Below are 18,914 nucleotides of genomic sequence, written 5' to 3' on the forward strand. Positions count from 1 at the left end.
CCACTGTGGCAAGTGAGACCCTTCCAGGAACAATTTATTAACAATCCCAAATAGTATGTGATTGGATGGCAGCTGCCAAATGCTTTGGAAGCTCAGAGGAAGGGGAGAGCAGTGACGTGGAAGAACCAGGATATAAACTAGGTTCTAGAGACTGGAGGGACACCTGGGCATCTCAGCTGGAGCCAGTGACCAGGGACCTCAATGCAGAAAGGAGCTTTGCATATTGATCAAGTTGACCGTAGGAATGCGGCAGAGGTGATAGGGCCAGGTGCAGAAGCTGAGTCTGTCAGGCAGGGAAGAGCAGAACAGCCCTGTTACAAGGGAACTGAAGCTCAAGGTGGGGGAGTAGGCAGCAGGCAAACCCCTCAAGGCACTTTGAGTCCCTTGGCCAAATGAGGCACAGACTTGGGCCCTGAGAAAATCTGCAGGCAAGACCACCAGACAGTTGTGGGTCATCTTAGAAGAATATTTGAGAATGTAAGAGAAAATAGGTATATGCTCTGCAAAATCCAAGCCACTTCAATCTGACAAGTTATTTGTTTAAGAAAAGCCGTGTCATCAAGGAACATTTATTTGGCTGATGCCAGTAAACACTTGTTGATCATGGTGAGATTCAGGAGCATTATTAAAACAATGACAGTGAGTGCCTAGAAGAGGAAGCCGCCATCACCAGGAGCCAGTAGGAATTACTAAAAACAAGCCACGCCACTATATCTCCTTCCTCTCTTTGACAGTTATTTATACCAGTAGACAAGTGATATGCTGTAGATACAGTGTTGTCAGATCTTATTATGCAAAACATCTAATGGCCTCCCACAAACCTGCCTGAACTAGACAACTGTGGTCTAGATAGCATATAAATTAGATTAAAATATATACTTGGGTGAAAGAGTTGGTGGTGATGCTGAGTCTTTGAATTTAGGTGACTGAGGTCAAGGAAAGCTGGAGAGAAGGATGCTGATGTAGAGATGTGTCACATTTTAAGTGAATGTGAGACTTCTCCATTCAATTATAAAGTCAAAACAAATATTGGACCAGTGAAATTTAGCCATGAACTTAAATTCCTCTGACTAATTTATACAGATAATTTCCAGGTTTCAAACAGCAAGTTTCTGAATGTTTTATACCAGTTACATGCTCCTGCCTGCCCCAGTCCAAGCCGGCAGACCAAGCACACAAGCCAGCTTGGACAGTGTGACACTGCCGTGCTGGCTAGCACTGGACAGCACATCAGACAGGGCTTCTTCCCAAGTGTGCTTTCTGAAATGGAGCTCTGAGGCCAAACACATTTGAAAAATGCTGGATTGAACAACCGGGAAGCAGGCTTCATTCCTGCAGAGCCTTTAGTGTACTAGCATACGTTACAGCCTCCAGAACTACTCGGCACCCAGTGATTCCTGAGCTTGAGTGACTGGAGGTCGCTTTTCCAAGAGCCATCTCAAGCAATTAATGTTCTATGACTTACACTTTGGGGAAAGCAGGCCTAAACAGATGCCTCCCCCCTCCACCTCTTTACTTCCCTAGGATACTGGGAAACCACCCCCCACCTCCATCTCTTCCCACCTGCAACTTAGCATTGGACATTTTATTTTTAGCTTTCCAAACATATTTACATCTTTTTTCCCCTCTAGTCTTGTCAGTATCATCATCTCCACCCCTGCCCCCCCCCCCCCCCCCCCCCCGTCATGTCTTTTTGTTTCTCTATCTTTTCCTTTTCTAAGGATTAACTTTCCACCTTAGGAAAATCTCCACTCCCCCCACCCCCACCCCCATCTCCCTCTCTACCAGCTAATCTTATTTATTCTGCTCCAACTCTACCCTGATTGTTTCTTTGGGAAAATAATGATCTGCCTTCCAGATAACCAAATCATGAAGAAAACAAGTTTGCTCTACTTTTCCCATAAAGAATATCATCTGTATGACCTCAATAAAGAGCACACAATAAACTAGTGATAGGAAACCTAATCCTTGAAAAGAGGCAGAAGAAGAAACATTTGGAGCATGCCCCACTTACAAATTAGGAACTTCCTCTCTTCTCTGTTTTGTTGTTACATAGAGAAGAGGAAGAAAGGGAGTTGGTAGCATCTGGCTTTGACCTTTGTGTAAATTGATGGCATTCAAGCCTCCTGTCATCTCCCTGCCTCAGACACCTTGCTGTCATTTTGACTCTTCATTCACTGCCCACCCCATTTAAGATTAGAGAGACTGCTTAAAGTAGGAGGCACCTCTGAGACATCTATTCTGAGGCTTCTCAAACAAGTTTTTGAGAACAGAACCTACTGCCCCATTAAATTGCTATGCAATCCCCCCATCAACAGCAGATCACTATGGCACTATTCTACTTGAAGTGCAGACCATGTCCCCATCTCTACCCTTAACTTCCCTTCATTCTTTGCTGGGATCTGCCTGGACCCCTGAGGCCAGGTAGTATGAAAATGTCTATTCTATTGCACACATGAGGAAACTGAGGCTCAGAGAGGGGAAGTGACTGGTAGGAAGTCATAGAAGTAATAGTAGGGTGCAGCTCAGACTTTAGTCCCTGTCACTTAGTACCCTCTCACTGCATCAGTACGAACTCTGTCCTCTAGACCATTTGGTCCCTTCCTCAAAGCCTTTCTCAAAGCTGGGTATAAGGGCTGGGAGCAAGCTTCAGGCTTGGACTGCCTGAATTCCAGCTCTGCCACCTCCCAGCTCAGTGATGGAAGCTTGAATTCTTCAGACCTCCATTTCCTTATTGGTGGGAGGGGAAGGTTTTAGTATTTACACAGGGGACTGTAAGGCACCCGACAGATGAACCCTCAGTAAGCATTAACTATTACAGCCATGGTTTTTGTTCCTTCTTGCCACTCACCCCTCCTTTCTTCCTGCCTATTTCCTTGCCCAGCATTAGAGCAATGAACTCTTTACTGCTCTCCCTGCCCAAGAGCCTCAAGACCCTCCCATTTGTGTCCTTGATAGGGTCAGAGGATACTGGATAATGACAAAACAATCTGAGGGCACTTAGGGACCATGTCAAGCCTAACAGCTTCTTCTGAGTAGGGTTGTGTCTCAAGCTCTGCACATAGGGGTGAGCTTTCATGGGCTTTGTGGCTCCTCTCCTTGTCTATATTAAGCTATTAACCACTCCCTTTTGGTTTAGGCCCCTCTAATTACCACAACGACCCGCATCTTACAGTAAGTGTGGTGGAGAGGGAGCAGCAAAGGCTTTACCAGTTGAGATTGCGGTTCATCTGCAGGTCTCCACCTCTCCTCCTACCCCTGGCCCGCCAGCCTTCCAGCCTTCCATTAGGGTTCTGGCACGTCCTGCTGTCTTGGAGCACAGGGTGCTGCTCTGTGGCGCAGATGTCCCACCCAGGGCCTAACACTGAGACCTTGGTGCAGAGGTGGATAGCAAGATGTCATAGCAGATGGGGGAGGAGCACTGCACTCCCTCGCACTTTAATCAGAAAAGGAAACTGTAAAACCACCCAAGGTGAAAGGAAGGCAGGTTGCCACCTGGTAGTAATAGCCGTACGTAAGAAACAGAGGATGTTTGTGAGATTAATCAGCATAAAACTTACCAAACAGGTGAGGAATGCAGGCCTAGTCAGTCAGGCAGGGGTGTAATAACCATGTCATAACTATGACAGCCCTTTGCCCTGAGTCAGTCAGTGTCCAGGCCTGGTCTCTCCAATTCTGTTCATGTATCCTCTGGGGCTTCTGATCTCGCTTGGCTGCCCAAGATCTTTGTAGTTCTGACCAGGTCACTCTCTAAGCCCTTCAGTATGTCCCCACTGCCCACAGCCAAAGGTCTAAAGGGTCTGAAGCCCTGAACTTAGCTTCTGAGACCTTCTGCAGTCCAGACATGACCTATTTACAGCCATTTCCTCCTCAGCCCTCCTTTATTTACACACGATGTCACAGCCACACTGAGCTCTCCATCTTCACTGAGACATATTCTGTGTTCCCCTCCTTGTGCCTTTGCTTAGGCTGCCCACCCTCCCACCCTGTGTGCTTTTCCTTCCATCCTTCCCCTGGTGGCTCTTTTCTAATCACCATGTGAGTGCCTCCCACCCCCCACCATTAGCTCTGTGAAGCCTTGTAATAGAGCTGACTTCTCCTTCCCTGATGTTCCTGGGCCACTCAGTGCTTTCTAGTGAGGAGTGAGGGCTGATTCCACGTGTGCATGCCCTCCCTGGCCTGCAGCCTCTAGACCCCAGGCCCCTCAGGTCTGCCTCGCTCTGCCTCCCTGACCACGTATCTCCATGCATGGTCCAGTGTTCATTCGGGGTTTGGCGCTAGAAGCTGCTCCCTGTGACTCTTGCCCACTTACTTAACATGCACCCTCAGCATCCCTTCCTTGATCCTGGTTCTCTGGTGAGGTCTGTTCCTCTTGGCAGTGAAGCCTTCTTCCCCAGTCAGGCCAGGTCATGACTCTTGGGAGCCAACCTGCACAGCCCTTCCCCAAGACATCTCCCCAAAGCTGCCTCCTCCTTGCTGAGCAGGAGGTCTCCTCCAGGCAGAGCAGGCTGCCTGGGACATGGCCATCAGGGTGACCTTGCTTTTCAGGAAAAATGCAGAGAACCTACAGTAGCCCCATGGTTGTTGATGGTCATATAACTTTATGGTCCTTTGGACTGAACCTCTTTCATGGTCTCACTTTGAATTTTGACCCTGCCAGCCTCCCAATGAGGCAAATGGGTACTCTCATTGTTCCTGCTGAGAGAAAGCTCACAAAGGTAAGCAGCTTGCTCGGGGCCCCATGATGGCTGAGTGGCAGAGCTGGGATTTGGAGAGAGATCACCTAAGGCCTGTGGAATGCCTTACTTTACCATGTTCATTCCCAAACACACTCATTCCCCTCACTGGGAGACAGCTCCATATCCACTTGGCAACACCACCGTGAGTCCCAGTGTGTCATGAGAGGTGGGTAGCAGCTTTGGAGTAACCACCTCAGAACTGCCCAGGAAGCTTGCCCAGTTATCATACTGACAGGTAAATCCTGGCTTGAAAGCCTGTGGGTGCAGCAGGGGGGGGCCTGCCTGAGGACTCTTTGAACGTGGAATTTTTTCCCTCTTCCTTTTTATCTGTTCACTGCTGTAAGGTAGTTCCAGGCTGCTTGTCTGGAACCAAGTGTGGCCAGGTTTGGAGACAATGAGTGAGAGCATTTGTCACCACACCTCAGCAGCTTATCTGTGTGACTGTGCTGAGTAGCTGGTTCCTACATGAGACCAAGATAAATTAGAGTGAATTGGACTCGTTGGCCCATCCCATTTTGGAGGACAGCTGCCTGGGCCTATGACCCCAGTGGTTTGGTTTCTGTTTTGATCATGTCTGTTCACCATCCCCGTCCCCCCACCCCCCACCCCCATCCCTGCCTTCTATTTTCTCCTAAAGCTGTCAGTGCCCAGACTGATGTGTGCAGAAATGGGGCTCAGGAGTGGTAGGTCCAGTCCTATCCTGTAACACCCCCTTGCTTGAGCACTGGGACCTTTTGGATCCTGGGGCCCAGGAGCATCATAACAAGGCCGGGAATGTCTGTGTCCACGGTGTCCACCATAGCTTGTGTGCTGTCCCAGTGATTGATGGTTTCCTTTGCTGTGTCTTTCCTCTCCCTGTCTGTGGCTTGGTCCATTCTCCTGGGGAATGTGTCAGAACACGTACAGGTACTCACAGAGCTCATGGATTGCCTCCCTGGACATTGTAGTAGGAAATGTCTGTTTCCCTGCTCACCTGTGACTTCATGACAGGGAGTGCCAGCTTATTAGGAATTTGCCTTTGCCCTAGAACAAGAGGGGTCAGAATGGGGCCCCTTTTCTTCACAGCCTTGACATTGCCTCTCTTCCTTACCTCTCTCGTTGCGTCCATCCTTGTCTCTTTTTTCTTTTTCTTTTTCTTTTTTTTTCTTTCTAGTGGGGGTTTTTTGCTTTTACTTGTCAATCCTGTTTGTAGCAAAGCAAGCTGAAGGAGGAGCTCCTCTCTGTGATCTGCTTCTTACTCTCCACCTACTTCCTCTCCTGTGCCCTCCACCTCCTAAAGAGAGAGAGAGAGAGAGAGAGAGAGAGAGGAGTGCCGACCTAACTACTGCTGTGACTGCTGCTGCTGCTGCCACCACTGCTGCCACCCCTGGTAATGTCCATGTGCCCCAAGTCAAACCCAGAGCCCAGGCTCTGCTGGTCACGGGAAGCCATGTCAGTAATCCTAACAGTGTGCCATCCTCCAGCTCTGGGGTCTCCCAGGCAAGGTCATGGTCTCTGTGGTCTTGCTTGCAAATGCTGAGGTTGCTGGAAGCCAGCCTGTTGTGCAGAGGTCAAAGATAACTTTGCCTTAAAATTAAGCCACAATTGAGCTCATACCGTATGTGTATATACTTTTGTGTCCTGCTTTTTTCTTAAAATTCTGTATCATCAGCATCTTGCCATGTTATTTCAGTCTTCATAATCACCACTTTCCATGCTCTCAGAGTAGTTGAGCATGTAGCTGTGCCATAATTAACTTAGCCCTTCCTCTAGGTCGAAGGCATTTAAAGAACCTCCACTTTCTCACCAGTGTAAATAACACCGGAATGAACATCTCTGAATCTGAAGCTAATTTGGTGTCGCTTCTTCCACATTTAGAATCCTCTCCCCAGGCTAGATTTTCCAATACGGAATTATGGGTTCAGAAGCAGTGTAAACATTTTTACAGTTCTTCATATAAATGGTCAGATTGCTTTCTGAGAAAGAAGCCTTTATTTTCTAAAGTGTTTTCTGCAGAAAGATCTCAGGGCCTCAGGTCCAGGGAAGGAGGCAGGCATCCTGCTGTTGCTCCTGTGGAGCTGGGGATTAAAAACTGTTTTCTGGGCTCACCTCAGTCAGAACCCAGAACCCCTGCTGGGCTGTTTGATTTGCTCAGTTCTCTCCGAAGGCAACTTAGGGCTTCTGACCTGTGTCTGGCAAGGGCCAACGATGTGCTCACTCTTGCCAATTACTTTGGCAAGCAGAGAGCCACCACCCCCTCAGCTCCTTGACCCTGAAGGGCCCCATTTCCTTTACTCCCTGGGTGAAGAGCTGAATGAAGTCTCAGGCTCAGGTTTTGTTGAGGGCCCTTTCCAAGTTTGAGGCTGCCATACTATTATGGTTAAGAGCTGAGGCCCAATTGCTGTGAAATCATGGCTGAGTGGATATTAGCCTTCCACAAACTCAGCATTTGTATAAATCCAGCAATTCTCTGGGGATCACCTCCCAGCCAGCCTGTCTACTACCCCTAGGTCCACATGTAGGCCTGTGGGCAGTCCTGCCACAGGATCGCTCAGCCCAGCCAGAGCTTTGTCTGCTCTCCTGTCACCCACTTGGCCTAGGCCTTTTCTCTTGGTGTCTGAGTGGGCACAGAAAAGCACACAGGAGGAGTTTCAGCAAATGTGTCCACTTGACTGTAGACCTGCCTCTGAATCTGTGGGCTTGAGAGCCTGTGGGTTACTGTGGGTATTGAGCAGGGGCCATGTGTGTATGACTTTGTGATGGGCCGGGGCATGTGTATGGGAGCAAAACTGTCTCATCACATGGAATTTTTGATTCTTTGAGTCTTGGCTTCAGCTTGCTGTTTTCCAACCTCACTGTTGCCGTGTCTTTTGGCAGAGGAGGGGCCAGGTATGGTTAGTCCCCAAGCTGTCTTGGCTGGGGGAAATGTCTACTGGTGTACACACATGGGCCTGACGTCCAGGAAAGGTGGGGTGGTTTAACCAATCATTTAGCAACTGTTAGAACTTGGGTAAGGGCGACCATGGCCTTCTGCAGCTGGTCATGTGTCTTGCTGCAATCAGGAGAAGGCTTCTGTTGCCTTAGCCATAGTCAGGATTTGCCTGGGGATTAGACCAGACTCTGGTACCTATTCTATTTAAAAAAAAAAAAACAAAACATTTTTTTAAATGTTTATTATATTTATTTTTGAGAGAGAGAGAGAGAGAGAGAGAGACAGAGTGCGAGCGGGATGGAGAGAAAGGGAGACACAGAATCTGAAGTAGGCTCCAGGCTCTGAGCTGTCAGCACAGAGCCTGACTTGGGGCTCGAACCCACACACTGTGAGATCATGACCTGAGCCCAAGTCCTATGCTTAACTGACTAATTCCCCCAGGCGTCCCTACAATTGCCTCTTTAACTTGGAACTGCTCAAAAGCAGGGCCTGTGTCTTTTCCTTTTCTGTATCCCTATAGCTAAGCATGAAATAGATACCCAATAAATGACAAGAATGAATATATGAGAAAGAGGGGAAATATAACCCTTGGTCCTTCCCCTGTCTCTGGAGCTGGCTTTTCTTTCTTTTTGGCAATCACTTTACTGAGATATAATTATATACCATACAATCACCTATTTAAAGTACATAATTGGGGCACCTGGGTGGCTTAGTCAGTTAAACGTCCTACCCTTGATTTCAGCTCAGGTCTTGATCTCAGGGTCATGAGCCCCATGTTGGGCTCCATGCTGGGCATGAAGCCTACTTGGAAAAAAAAAGGAAAAGATAAAGCACATAATCCATTACTACAGTCAATTTCAGAACATTTTCATTATACCAAAAATAAACCCCATTTTTCTTAGCTACTAAATCCCTTCATTCCCCCCAGCCCTAGGCAATGACTAATATACTTTCTGTCTTTTTAGTTTTGCCCATTCTGGACATTTCATATAAATGAAATTATGCAATCTGTGGTCCTTTATGACTGTCTTCTTTGATTTAACATGATGTTTTCAGGGTTCATCCATATGAGAGCATTTATCAGTACTTCATTCTTTTTTTTTTTTTTTTTTTTTTTTACTGAATAACATTGCATTGTATGAGTATAGTACATTTTATTTATTTGTTCATTAATTAACAGACATTAATGTTTCTGCTTTTTACCTGCTTTGAATAATGCTACTATGAATGTTGTATAAAAGTTTTTGTGTAGACATATGTTTTCATTTCACTGGTTATATACCTAGGAGTAGAATTGCTGGATCATAAAGTAATTCTTTGTTTATCCACCTGAGGACCTGCCAGACTGTTTTCCAAGATGGCCGCACCATTTTACATTCCCACCAGCAGTATGTGGGGGTTCCATTTTCCTTTTTTCTTTTTTAAAATTTTTACTTTTTTATAATTTCTTAGTGTTTTGTTTATTCTTGAGAGAGAGCATGAATTGGGGGAGGGGCAGAGAGAGAGGGAGACAGAATTCAAAGCAGGCTCCAGGCTCTGAGCTGTCAGCACAGAGCCTGACACAGGGCTCGAACCCACAAAATGTGAGATCATGACCTGAGCTGAAGTCAGACACTTAACCAACTGAGCCACCCAGGTGCCCTTTTTAAATATTTATTTATTTTGAGAGAGGAAGAATGCACGTGTCTATGGGAGAGGGGCAGAGAGAGAGGGAGAGAGAGAATCCCAAGCAGGCTCCATGCTGTCTGCACAGAGCCCAATGTGTGGCTTAATATTACAAACTGTGAAATCATGACCTGAGCTGAAATCCAGGGTCAGATGGTTAACTAACTGAGCTACCCAGGAGCCCTGAGGTTCCATTTTCAATGAACATACCACTTGCCCTCTCTTTAATATAAATGAGGGCTCTAGAAAAAGGTTTTAACAGCCCTAAAGAGCTATTTGATGCTTCTTATGACATTGAGCCCTGCCATCCAGATTTGCCAGAAAGGCCTTGGGTTTGTCTGAGGGTAGCCTCTCCCTCTTTTCCTCTCCCTGAGGAGTTTGGCCTCAGGCTTGTGCCAGCCTCCTCACTACTCCAGACCAGCATGCCTGGCCAGACCCAAGCTCCTGTCCTCCCCCGACTGACATTGTTGGCTTTGCTTGACTGACTGATATATCCATTTTTAGGTAAATGCCCAGTCATAAAACGTTTGCAGCCATAAAGTTTTACAGAGAAATCATAAAAGGTTTTTCTGTGAGCTTTGGTCAGTGAGACGACTTCCCTGTCCACCTGCGGGAACGTCGTATCGTTTTTGGCCTGTCTTCTTTCTTCCTATTGTCTCCTGTTAAGAGGAGCCAGTTGCCCCAGAAGGAAGGGATATGTGTAACTTTTTTTTTTTTAAGCTTATTTATTTATTTTGAGAGAGAGGGAAAGACAGCTTGCAAGTGAGAGAGAATCCCAAGCAGGCTCTGCACTGTCAGTGCAGAGCCTGATGTGAGGCTCGAACTCACTAAACGTGAGCTCATGACCTGAGCCGAAACCCAAGAGTTGGAGGTTTAACCGACTGAGTCACCCAGGCGCCCTTGGGATACATATAACTCTTATCGACCAACATAAGATGAAGCCTACACTGAAAAGCTCAGTTTTTCAGAGGGAACCCTGATCTCGGTGCATCAGTTATTCTTTGTGTGTGACTTCCCGAGCACATGATACATTTCTAAAGGTGTCTCTTTCTTCTGCTGCTGTAGAGATTCTAATCATGTGAGCCACTCACTTGAACCCTAATCTTTTTTAGAAATCCTACCATCAGAGAAGCAAGATTTAGGAGGGCTCTTGGAGCTGATTCGAAGGATGCACACAAACACTAGAGAAGAAGTCTCCATGTTGGATTTCTGGGAGACATATTGAAAGCTCTGCCTGTTCAAGATGGATAGGAAGACCTACTCCTATAATAATGATAGTAGCCAACATTTGTTGTCAGGCAATGTGCAAAGGCCTTTTCATGCATTGTCAAATTTAAGAAAATTCACCTGTTGTCATCCAAGTAACCAAATGAGGAAATGGAGCCTGAGAGGTATGATTGGCCAAAGTCACATAGCTAGTAAGCGAAGAAGATGGCATTCCTGGGATAAAAATGCACGTGTCTGTCACAACTGTGTTTTTGGCTTGGCTGCACAGTAGTGGTGCTTGATAAATATTTACCCGAGCAAATGAAGTAGCAAAAACACTGGATGCATGTGCTCAATGAGAAGGGACAGGAATGAGGCCTGGGTGTCTTCCCATCCCCTGGAGAGGAATGAACACCTCCTGTTACTGGTGGGAGGTTGGCAGGCTTGCCAGGACCTGTCTTTCTTATCAGGAAGGTTACCCAAAAGTGTTACACCATTTCACCCAAGGAAGCCTAGAGTTGACTTTTCTATAATCCTAGGGGAGGAAGGGGAAGACATACTTTCCTTATCTACCATTCAGCTGGTCTGATGTTCCTAAGGGCCCTAGTAAGGAATTATACCTGCCTTCTCCCTCTTCCAGGGTCACAGAGATGAGGCCAGGATGAGAGGAGTGACATACAGGTCAAGCTATTTTAGGAAACTGCCTGACTAATTTTAAGGGTGGAGCAGACACTGAAGTGCCTTATTGAGTTGAAGGAGCTTGTTATACATATGGAGAAAAGGGTAGGATAGATCTGCTCCCTTGAGTTTCTCCTCTAGGCTGCCATTGTTCTTGGGGCATGGTACCAGAGGTGTCCATTCATGGTTCCAAATGTGCAGTTCCCGGGAGAGGAAAAATCCAGAGTATAGTCCCAGGTTAAACATCTGCTTAACTCAAATAGTCATGGCTAGCAGACCAGGCCCTGTCGTTTGGGCATGGCCAGCATGAGCTCCCTGCCCCTGTCATTAGAGAATGTACCAAGAGAAAGGAGCATTGGGCAGCTATCCTTGGGGGTCTGCTATACAGGTGTGAAAAGGCTTTGTTGGGACACCCTTTCAGTTGTTGGAAAAGTGTTCAATGGGGTTGAATTGTGTTTTAAAATATTTAGAGAAAGCTAATTCTTAGGGTCTCGATGGGGCTAGAGGAGCAAGAAGGAAAGTAAGTACCAGGTGCAGGCCTCTCCCCCCATTGCCAGAAGGCAGAAGGGTATGGCAAGAATGAAGTAAGTCTGGGTTGGGATGAAGGTTGTTACAAGATTGTTGAGATGTTTAAATGCATGTCAGACACTTATCCGATGCCTTTCATGTTATATATCCCAATTAATTTTAGCAGTGTGTTGTAATAATAGTGACTTTAACAGTTTTACAGTTTTCAAACCTGGTTTCTAAACTTTAAACTTCTTTTTGTCTCAGGACTTACAGAGAATTAGCTGAAGGCAGGATTTTGAATGACTCTTAACTGGTGGGGACAACCACAGAACACAGTATGTGCTGTTGGGCCTGGCCTTCTCCTTTCCCCATGCATGATTAGAAAGCTTTGTCATGGGCTGAACAAAGGAGCTCCTGTGTAAAATACTTCCTTAATCCATTCACTCTTCTCTTGGCTATTCTATCTGACTTCCTGGTACTCGTGTTTCTTAAGTGGTTTCGTTTCTGAGTCACCCACCTGAGGTTGGGTAGCTGTGGCACCATCCATATGCTCTGTACTCACACAGGTAGCCTTATAAAGCACCAGTTTGCAAATCTTCTCTTGTGGGCCTGGAGAGTGGATGTTGGGTATCCCACCTTTGGATTGTGTAGCCACTGTAGGTTCTTGTGAGTATATTTTCCCCCAAAGTAGAGGGCTCTGATCTTGTTGATCCCAAGAGATATTGAGAAGGAGCACTAAATGCGGATTTCACAGTGTTGGGTCCAGCACCAGCTGTGTTGCTTATGTGCCTTAGTTCCTTCCTGGCATCTTTGGGAGGATTCTGGCCGGGATGAGAATACACGTATGGAAGGACTTGTGGACTGCTAAATGTAAGAATGGTAGTGTCGATGCTATCACTGTCCTTACTACCCTGGGGCTGTGCGAGTTGGTAAGGACAGAGCCCCATGATGGTGACCCCGAGGGAGCCCTTTGGTTGAAGCTTCCTAGAAGAATTTTCATCTGCCATTGTTTGTTGAAACCCATCCTTTGGTCCATCCATCCATCCATCCATCCATCCATCCATCCATCCAGCAGTTATTTATTGAGCTCTTATTGTATGCCAGGCAGTGTTCTGGGAACTGGGGAAATAAAAAGTTAAAAATTCCAGTTTTCATTGAGCTTCTATTCTAGTGGGAGAGACTGAAAATAAACAGGTAAATAAAATATGAAGTACCTTTGCACCAACAGACTTGGTGCTTCAGGACCCAGTGGTTGGCATCCTGAAGTATGTGTCCTCTTCTCTCTCATACCCCCTGTTTCTATCATAGTGTGTATCACACTGCTTCCCACCCTACGTTGTGAGCACCATGAGGGCAGAGATTGACTTGGGCTCACCATATTTCTCTGGTACCTAGTTTAATAATAGACATCTTGAAGGGGCACACAATGTGGTGATCAAACCATAATCAACCATACAAAGAGGGGAGAAGGGTAAAAAGTCCAATAGGCACCAGTTTCCTGGGTGTCTTCATGGGAATTAGTCTATATATAGTATGTAAATATATGACACATAGGTCTAAGTACCTTTTCACCTAACAATACTATCTTGGAGATCATTTCCTTTTAGAGCTTCCTTATTTTTTTGAACAATTCTATTCCGTTATATGGTTATTACATGATTTATTTAACTGGTTCCCTAGCAAAAGCTTATGTCATTGTTTGCAGTCTTTCACTGTGATGAAAATCCCGTGGTGAGCAAGTTGTTCTTATTCGCATATTTGCAAATCCCACATGATAATTCCTAGAAGTGGGATTGCTGACTCAGGGCGTGCCATTCCGTATTGATTTGTAAAGTGAAAGCAGAAAAATGAGTGGACTAATGATCCCATGTAGTCGACAAAGTCACCAGTCCCTGGGAGTGTTCTGCTCATTGGCCTTATGGCATCTGATATCACTTCTTTTTTTGTGCACCAGGCTGGAGAAACCATGTTCAATCGTGCCAAGCTCCTCAACATTGGCTTTCAAGAGGCCTTGAAGGATTATGACTACAACTGCTTTGTGTTTAGCGACGTGGACCTCATTCCAATGAATGATCATAATGCCTACAGGTGTTTTTCACAGCCACGGCACATTTCTGTAGCAATGGATAAGTTTGGATTTAGGTAAGAGATGTTCACCAGAATCTGCAGGAAACATGTTTCACTCTTACATGATGACTAGGAAATGCAATTCCTGTAGCCCAGGAGTGTCTCTTTAGGTTCTTGGAGGAGAATTTTTCCTCTGAGAACTGGGTGCTTTTTAAGCCCAAAGTCCGTAAAACTTGAGAAGAAAAGTGAAGTTCAGAAACACCCCTACCTCTACACATCCAGGCAAGAAGAGTTTTTATGTTTGGGATGGCTCTTGCCTTTAGGCTCCAAACAGATGCTGTATTTCCTTGCTTTCTTCTGTCCTCTTCCCCACACAGTTTGGGAAGCAAATTGGACTCATTTTCCCCAAGTAGATTCTTGGGATTGGGTACCTTGGCAGATATACCTTGGTACTTTAAGAAGGAACATGATACTGTTTCCCTGCAAAGCACAGGCTTCTGTTTAAGCATGAGGACCCAAACTTTCCCACCAAAATGCCCCTAGTGAGAGGTCAGCCAATGCCTCTCTCTAAGAGCAATAGTATAATCTTAAGGTCATAGACGGAAAATAGCCTTATGTAGTCTTTTTTTTTTTTAATCTTAAAAAAGTAAATCTGCATTTTGCTCCATAATTATCCCTGTTTATATTAACATAGAATTGTTTAAAATCACCGATTAGTTGAGTATACTGACCTTTCCCTCCTTGCTCTACGTTAGCTTGAAGCTCCAGGAAGCTGTGCTGCAGACCCCACGTGCTAGGCATCCCTGGCCTGGGTGCGCCGCCGTGGTGTGGCAGGCCTGTGCCAGTCAGCAGTCCATTGGTTTAGATATGAATGCTTTCTTTCAGACTCCTTTTATTCCCGTTTCTTTCTGTCTTCCCTTGCTGGGGGCAGTGAGGGCTATGAAACTAAGGATGCTGTGAGGAGAATTTGACTCTAAACATCACCTTGTGCCCTCTCCCTTCTTCCCTGTTGATGTACCTTCTTCTCTTTAAGAGACACAGGCTCAAACCCTGTCCCCTCTTAATTTCTCCCCTTGAAGCGTGGTGGTAAGGACCTCATTCTTTGCCACAGCACCGTGCTTGTTTTACCCAGAACCAGTCAGGCTTGGGGGATGAGGTGGTTGGTCAGAGAAAACACAGACAGCAAACTGAATCTCATCAGCTCGGCATGCGCTTCCCCGTGTGGTCACGAAGAGTCCCTTTTTTTGTAAAAACGCTGATCGTGACAAACCTTAGTGGCCTGGCCACCTGGTTCAAACCCTCACTTGTAATCAGGTGCAGACGGTTGTGTGATGTGTGTCCAAAGGTGGGTAACTGGGCCCCTAACTGATGACACCTAATTATAGATAGATTACCTTTGACTCATTAAAGCAGGCCCTTCTGGATCTTCATGGATACTTCTAGTCCAATGTCCTGAATGTATTTGAAAATAATCATTGCAGCTTTTTTTTCATATGCTCTGTATGGTTTGGCTGACTTCCCCCTTCAAGTCTGAGTTAGTTTTCCTTAAATTGTGTGATGGATTTTAGTCTCTTTGGATTCCAGTAAGAGCCCTAGTGTGGTTTGGTGCTGCATACAAGGTCATCCCAAAACCACAGCCTTTAAAGGACCCATAGGAAAGCCTTTGCCTGGCTTCCGGGTATGATCTGAGTGTTAACATTTCTCATTGGTGCTCCGTCAGCATCCTTCAGAAGCCCATGATTCATAACCATTGAAATAGTAAAATATAGGGGCACCTGGGTGGCTCAGTCAGTTAAGCTTCTGACTCTTGGTTTCGACTCAGGTTGTGATCTCACAGTTCCTGAGATCCAGCCCCGTGTTGGGCTCTGAGGGCTCAGCACTGGCAGCCCGGAGCCTGCTTGGGATCCTAACTCTCCCTCTCTCTCAGTGTGTTTTCCCTGCTCATGCTAGCGCCCATGCACACACACCCTCTCTCAAAATAAAGAAATAAACATTAAAAATATAGTAAAATACAAAAAGGTGTGGAAAGATGAGAGCCCTGATGCCCATTTCTTGAAAATGTATCAAAATAGATTCACCATTATACATTTTGCTAAGTCGGGATGTGGTAGAAATTTCCTAGAAAATTTTATTTTGGCAAATTTTCGGAAACGCTATTTTGACTGTTGGGGTCAGAGTTCAAGCCAGTATACCTGTGGAAGAATGAAAGTTAGACTGGTAGATGGGCTGAGGGTGGAAAGGGAGGGCATGACAGGGTGGGCACAGGGAGGCTTTACCACAATCTCGGTTTCCAGGACCTCCTGGATAAGCATTTCTCATGCAGGAGCAGGACACATGGGAAGCAGTTTCCTGAATGGGGCACAGGAAGTGCGCTTATGCTCTCTCGTCATTGACTAATTTTCCAGGTAACCATAGAAGCAACACAATATTCTTAGAGCAAATTCTACTCTTTGACTTCTGTGTCTTCTCTACTGATATATAAAAACAGAACAAAGAAAACCCTTATAAATCCCCAATTTATAAGTTCCAGAGAATAAAAATAACTTCAGAAGCATTTATTTGTGCTTTGAGCATGCTTTATTTTGAAAGTCAAAACTTACTAACCACTGGTTTTCTTTGTGTGTGTGTGTGTACGTGTGTGTTTTTCCCCCAGCCTACCTTATGTTCAGTATTTTGGAGGTGTCTCTGCTCTAAGTAAACAGCAATTTCTCACCATCAATGGATTTCCGAATAATTATTGGGGCTGGGGAGGTGAAGATGATGACATTTTTAACAGGTAATTGTCCCAACTTAGATGTCTTTCTCCCCTGTCTCCCTTCACTTCCAGTTTTTCAATCAGTGCCTGATTATTCTGCAAGGATTGACCCTTGGGAAGGATGTAGTCCCCACTCAGCCCAAATTCTTAGATGTGCCCTGCTGTAGGTGCTACAGGTGCTGAAAAATGTCTTTAGGAAGTTTAGCTTTTGTGATTTTTGCATTAGCCTTGGAACATGCAAAATGAGAACCAAATAAAGGGTTGGGTTTACTTTGATTTATCCCACATGCCATTTTGTCCTAAAGAAGTAAACATGCCCTTTGCAAAAATTCAGCATCTCATTGTGGTCCCGTTTGATTATGAAACAAGTTTCTTTGGAAGGAACTAAAGTTCCTTTGTAAAGGATCCTTTGTAAAGGATCCTAAGTTCCTTTACAAAATCTTTGTGCTATTTGTTTATTTTGGAATATTTTTAACAAACATAAAAGAGGACTGAGTAGTATAATGAACTTCTGTGGACCCACCTAGCCCCAACAACCACTACTTTCTACCAGCCCTGTCCGCCCTATCCACACCCCCAGGGCTCCTTTATCGTGTGCATTGTCATTGCAGATGGTAAAAAGAAAAAACAAAACAAAACACCAGTGGCATTTGAAACCACATTCTGCCCAGTTCTCCCTGACAGTGGAAACTTCAACCTTATCTCCAGATAAGAAGTAACTTCTCCCTCTGGGAGCTAGTCTGAGCTTGTCACTGAGCTTGATATCAGAATATACCCTAGCTCCTTCCCGAATTGGAGTACCTTAATTTGATCAATTAACAGAAGGTGTCTGTCAGAGCAGCACCCAAGTCAGTCAAGTTTAGCTTTGTGTGAGAACCTGTCATAGACCCAGGTCTTTACTATCAACCTGGAAGAAAACCTGAGGTTTAGAGGATGCGGATTGATTATCAAGCATCTTCAGACAGAGCACTGTGTCACACAGGCCCGATGGGGAGGACACTGAAGCCCCAGACAGGGGGTCCAGACAGAAACAAACTTGCTTCCACAGCACCACCTGGGCAAACCTCAGACCCACAGGATGGTGTTAGGGGCTGATGTGACACCACAGATGCAAGCAGTTAAGAGGGTTAGTGGGAAGGGAGCACTGAGAATGGACACCCAAGGGTGGAGGGACTAGAAGGATGGGTGGCTGGGGGAGCAGCTTTATTGAAAGATAAAGGACCTAACTCACCGTATGCCAGGCGCTGAGGGAGACAAGGCCAGAAACCTTTAAGTTATCCAGGACCAGCCAGTCCTGCTTTTTAACCAACTTGTGCTCCTGCTGTGTCAAGGCTTTGGTTGTGGTCCTCATTCCTTTCCCCCAGATCTACACAGAACCTTCCACCCTGTTCTGGCTGCCTCTAGTCTTGTTCTCTGCTCTCCATTCTTAACAGTGCTTATCAGAGAGTCCTCCCTTTGGCCAAAAACTTTGGGTAACTATATTCTACCCTTTCAGACACTGGCACTGATCTGAAAAATGGGATGCGAAAAGCTCTGAGAAGGCCTCCATGATTTAGCCTTCGCCCTTCTTTCCAGCCTCATCTCTGACCACTTTCTACCCCAGACTCTTTCCACCAGTCCCCAGAAGCTTCTGTTGTTCCCCGAGGGCCCTGTGTTTGCTCTGCCTCCCTGCCTTTGCCTGTGCTGTCCCGACTGCCCTAAATGTTCTGTGGGCACCCATTCGTCTTCATAGCTGGCTCTGCCTAGTCTTGCTCAGGTAGAGTGAGTGGCTTCTCCTTCTGTGCTCCCCACCACCACCTCCCCTCCTCACCTCCATCCTGGCACTGATGGTCCTATGTTCTAAGTCCACATTGTAAGTTCTGTGAGGGTAGACACCCCCAGTGCCTGGCACAGAACACTCCCCAACCAACACAAACTACAGAACCAGTGGTCAAAGGGCACAGGGAATTAGCGTGAGTTTTAACTGATGCCACAGTGAGCTGAGGTATGGGCTGAGTGAGAACAGTGAACAAGATGGCGGATGGGGCAACAGTCTGGGGCTGTCGGACCCAAGCCTTATGGCAGCTTTGCAGTGACGACTTGTCTCTTCACTCCTTGCAGGTTAGTTTTTAGAGGCATGTCTGTTTCTCGCCCAAATGCTGTGGTTGGCAAGTGCCGGATGATCCGCCACTCAAGAGACAAGAAAAATGAACCCAATCCTCAGAGGTGTGTTCTATGTTCATTTACATTCTTTCTTTCCCCTTTCAGGTGGGGTAGGCTATAGGAATGAGGCTCTGGTGAGGGCTCCAGGCCTCAAGGGGAAGGGAGGGATCTGTCCATGAGTTGGGTAGAGTAGACTAGGTGGTGGGGTGGGGGTGGGGGGGCAATGAAGGACAAATGTTTC

The 18,914-nt window shown here is 46.1% G+C and overlaps 1 protein-coding gene across 2 annotated transcripts in view; it reads left to right on the forward strand.

The window, feature by feature from the left end:
• The window catches only part of B4GALT1 (beta-1,4-galactosyltransferase 1), a 55,279-nt gene that overhangs the window by 33,350 nt on the left and 3,015 nt on the right, over positions 1-18,914 (forward strand). The window contains exons 3-5 of one of the 2 annotated variants that reach the window (XM_015073555.3): positions 13,664-13,851; positions 16,430-16,552; positions 18,632-18,736. In XM_015073555.3, coding sequence (XP_014929041.2) covers positions 13,664-13,851; positions 16,430-16,552; positions 18,632-18,736 — 416 coding nt within the window. The remainder of the gene's footprint in view (positions 1-13,663; positions 13,852-16,429; positions 16,553-18,631; positions 18,737-18,914) is intronic. The other variant, XM_027039284.2, reaches the window with a different exon arrangement.

Source organism: Acinonyx jubatus, chromosome D4 (assembly GCF_027475565.1).
Source record: "Acinonyx jubatus isolate Ajub_Pintada_27869175 chromosome D4, VMU_Ajub_asm_v1.0, whole genome shotgun sequence".
NCBI classification, from domain to species: domain Eukaryota; kingdom Metazoa; phylum Chordata; class Mammalia; order Carnivora; family Felidae; genus Acinonyx; species Acinonyx jubatus.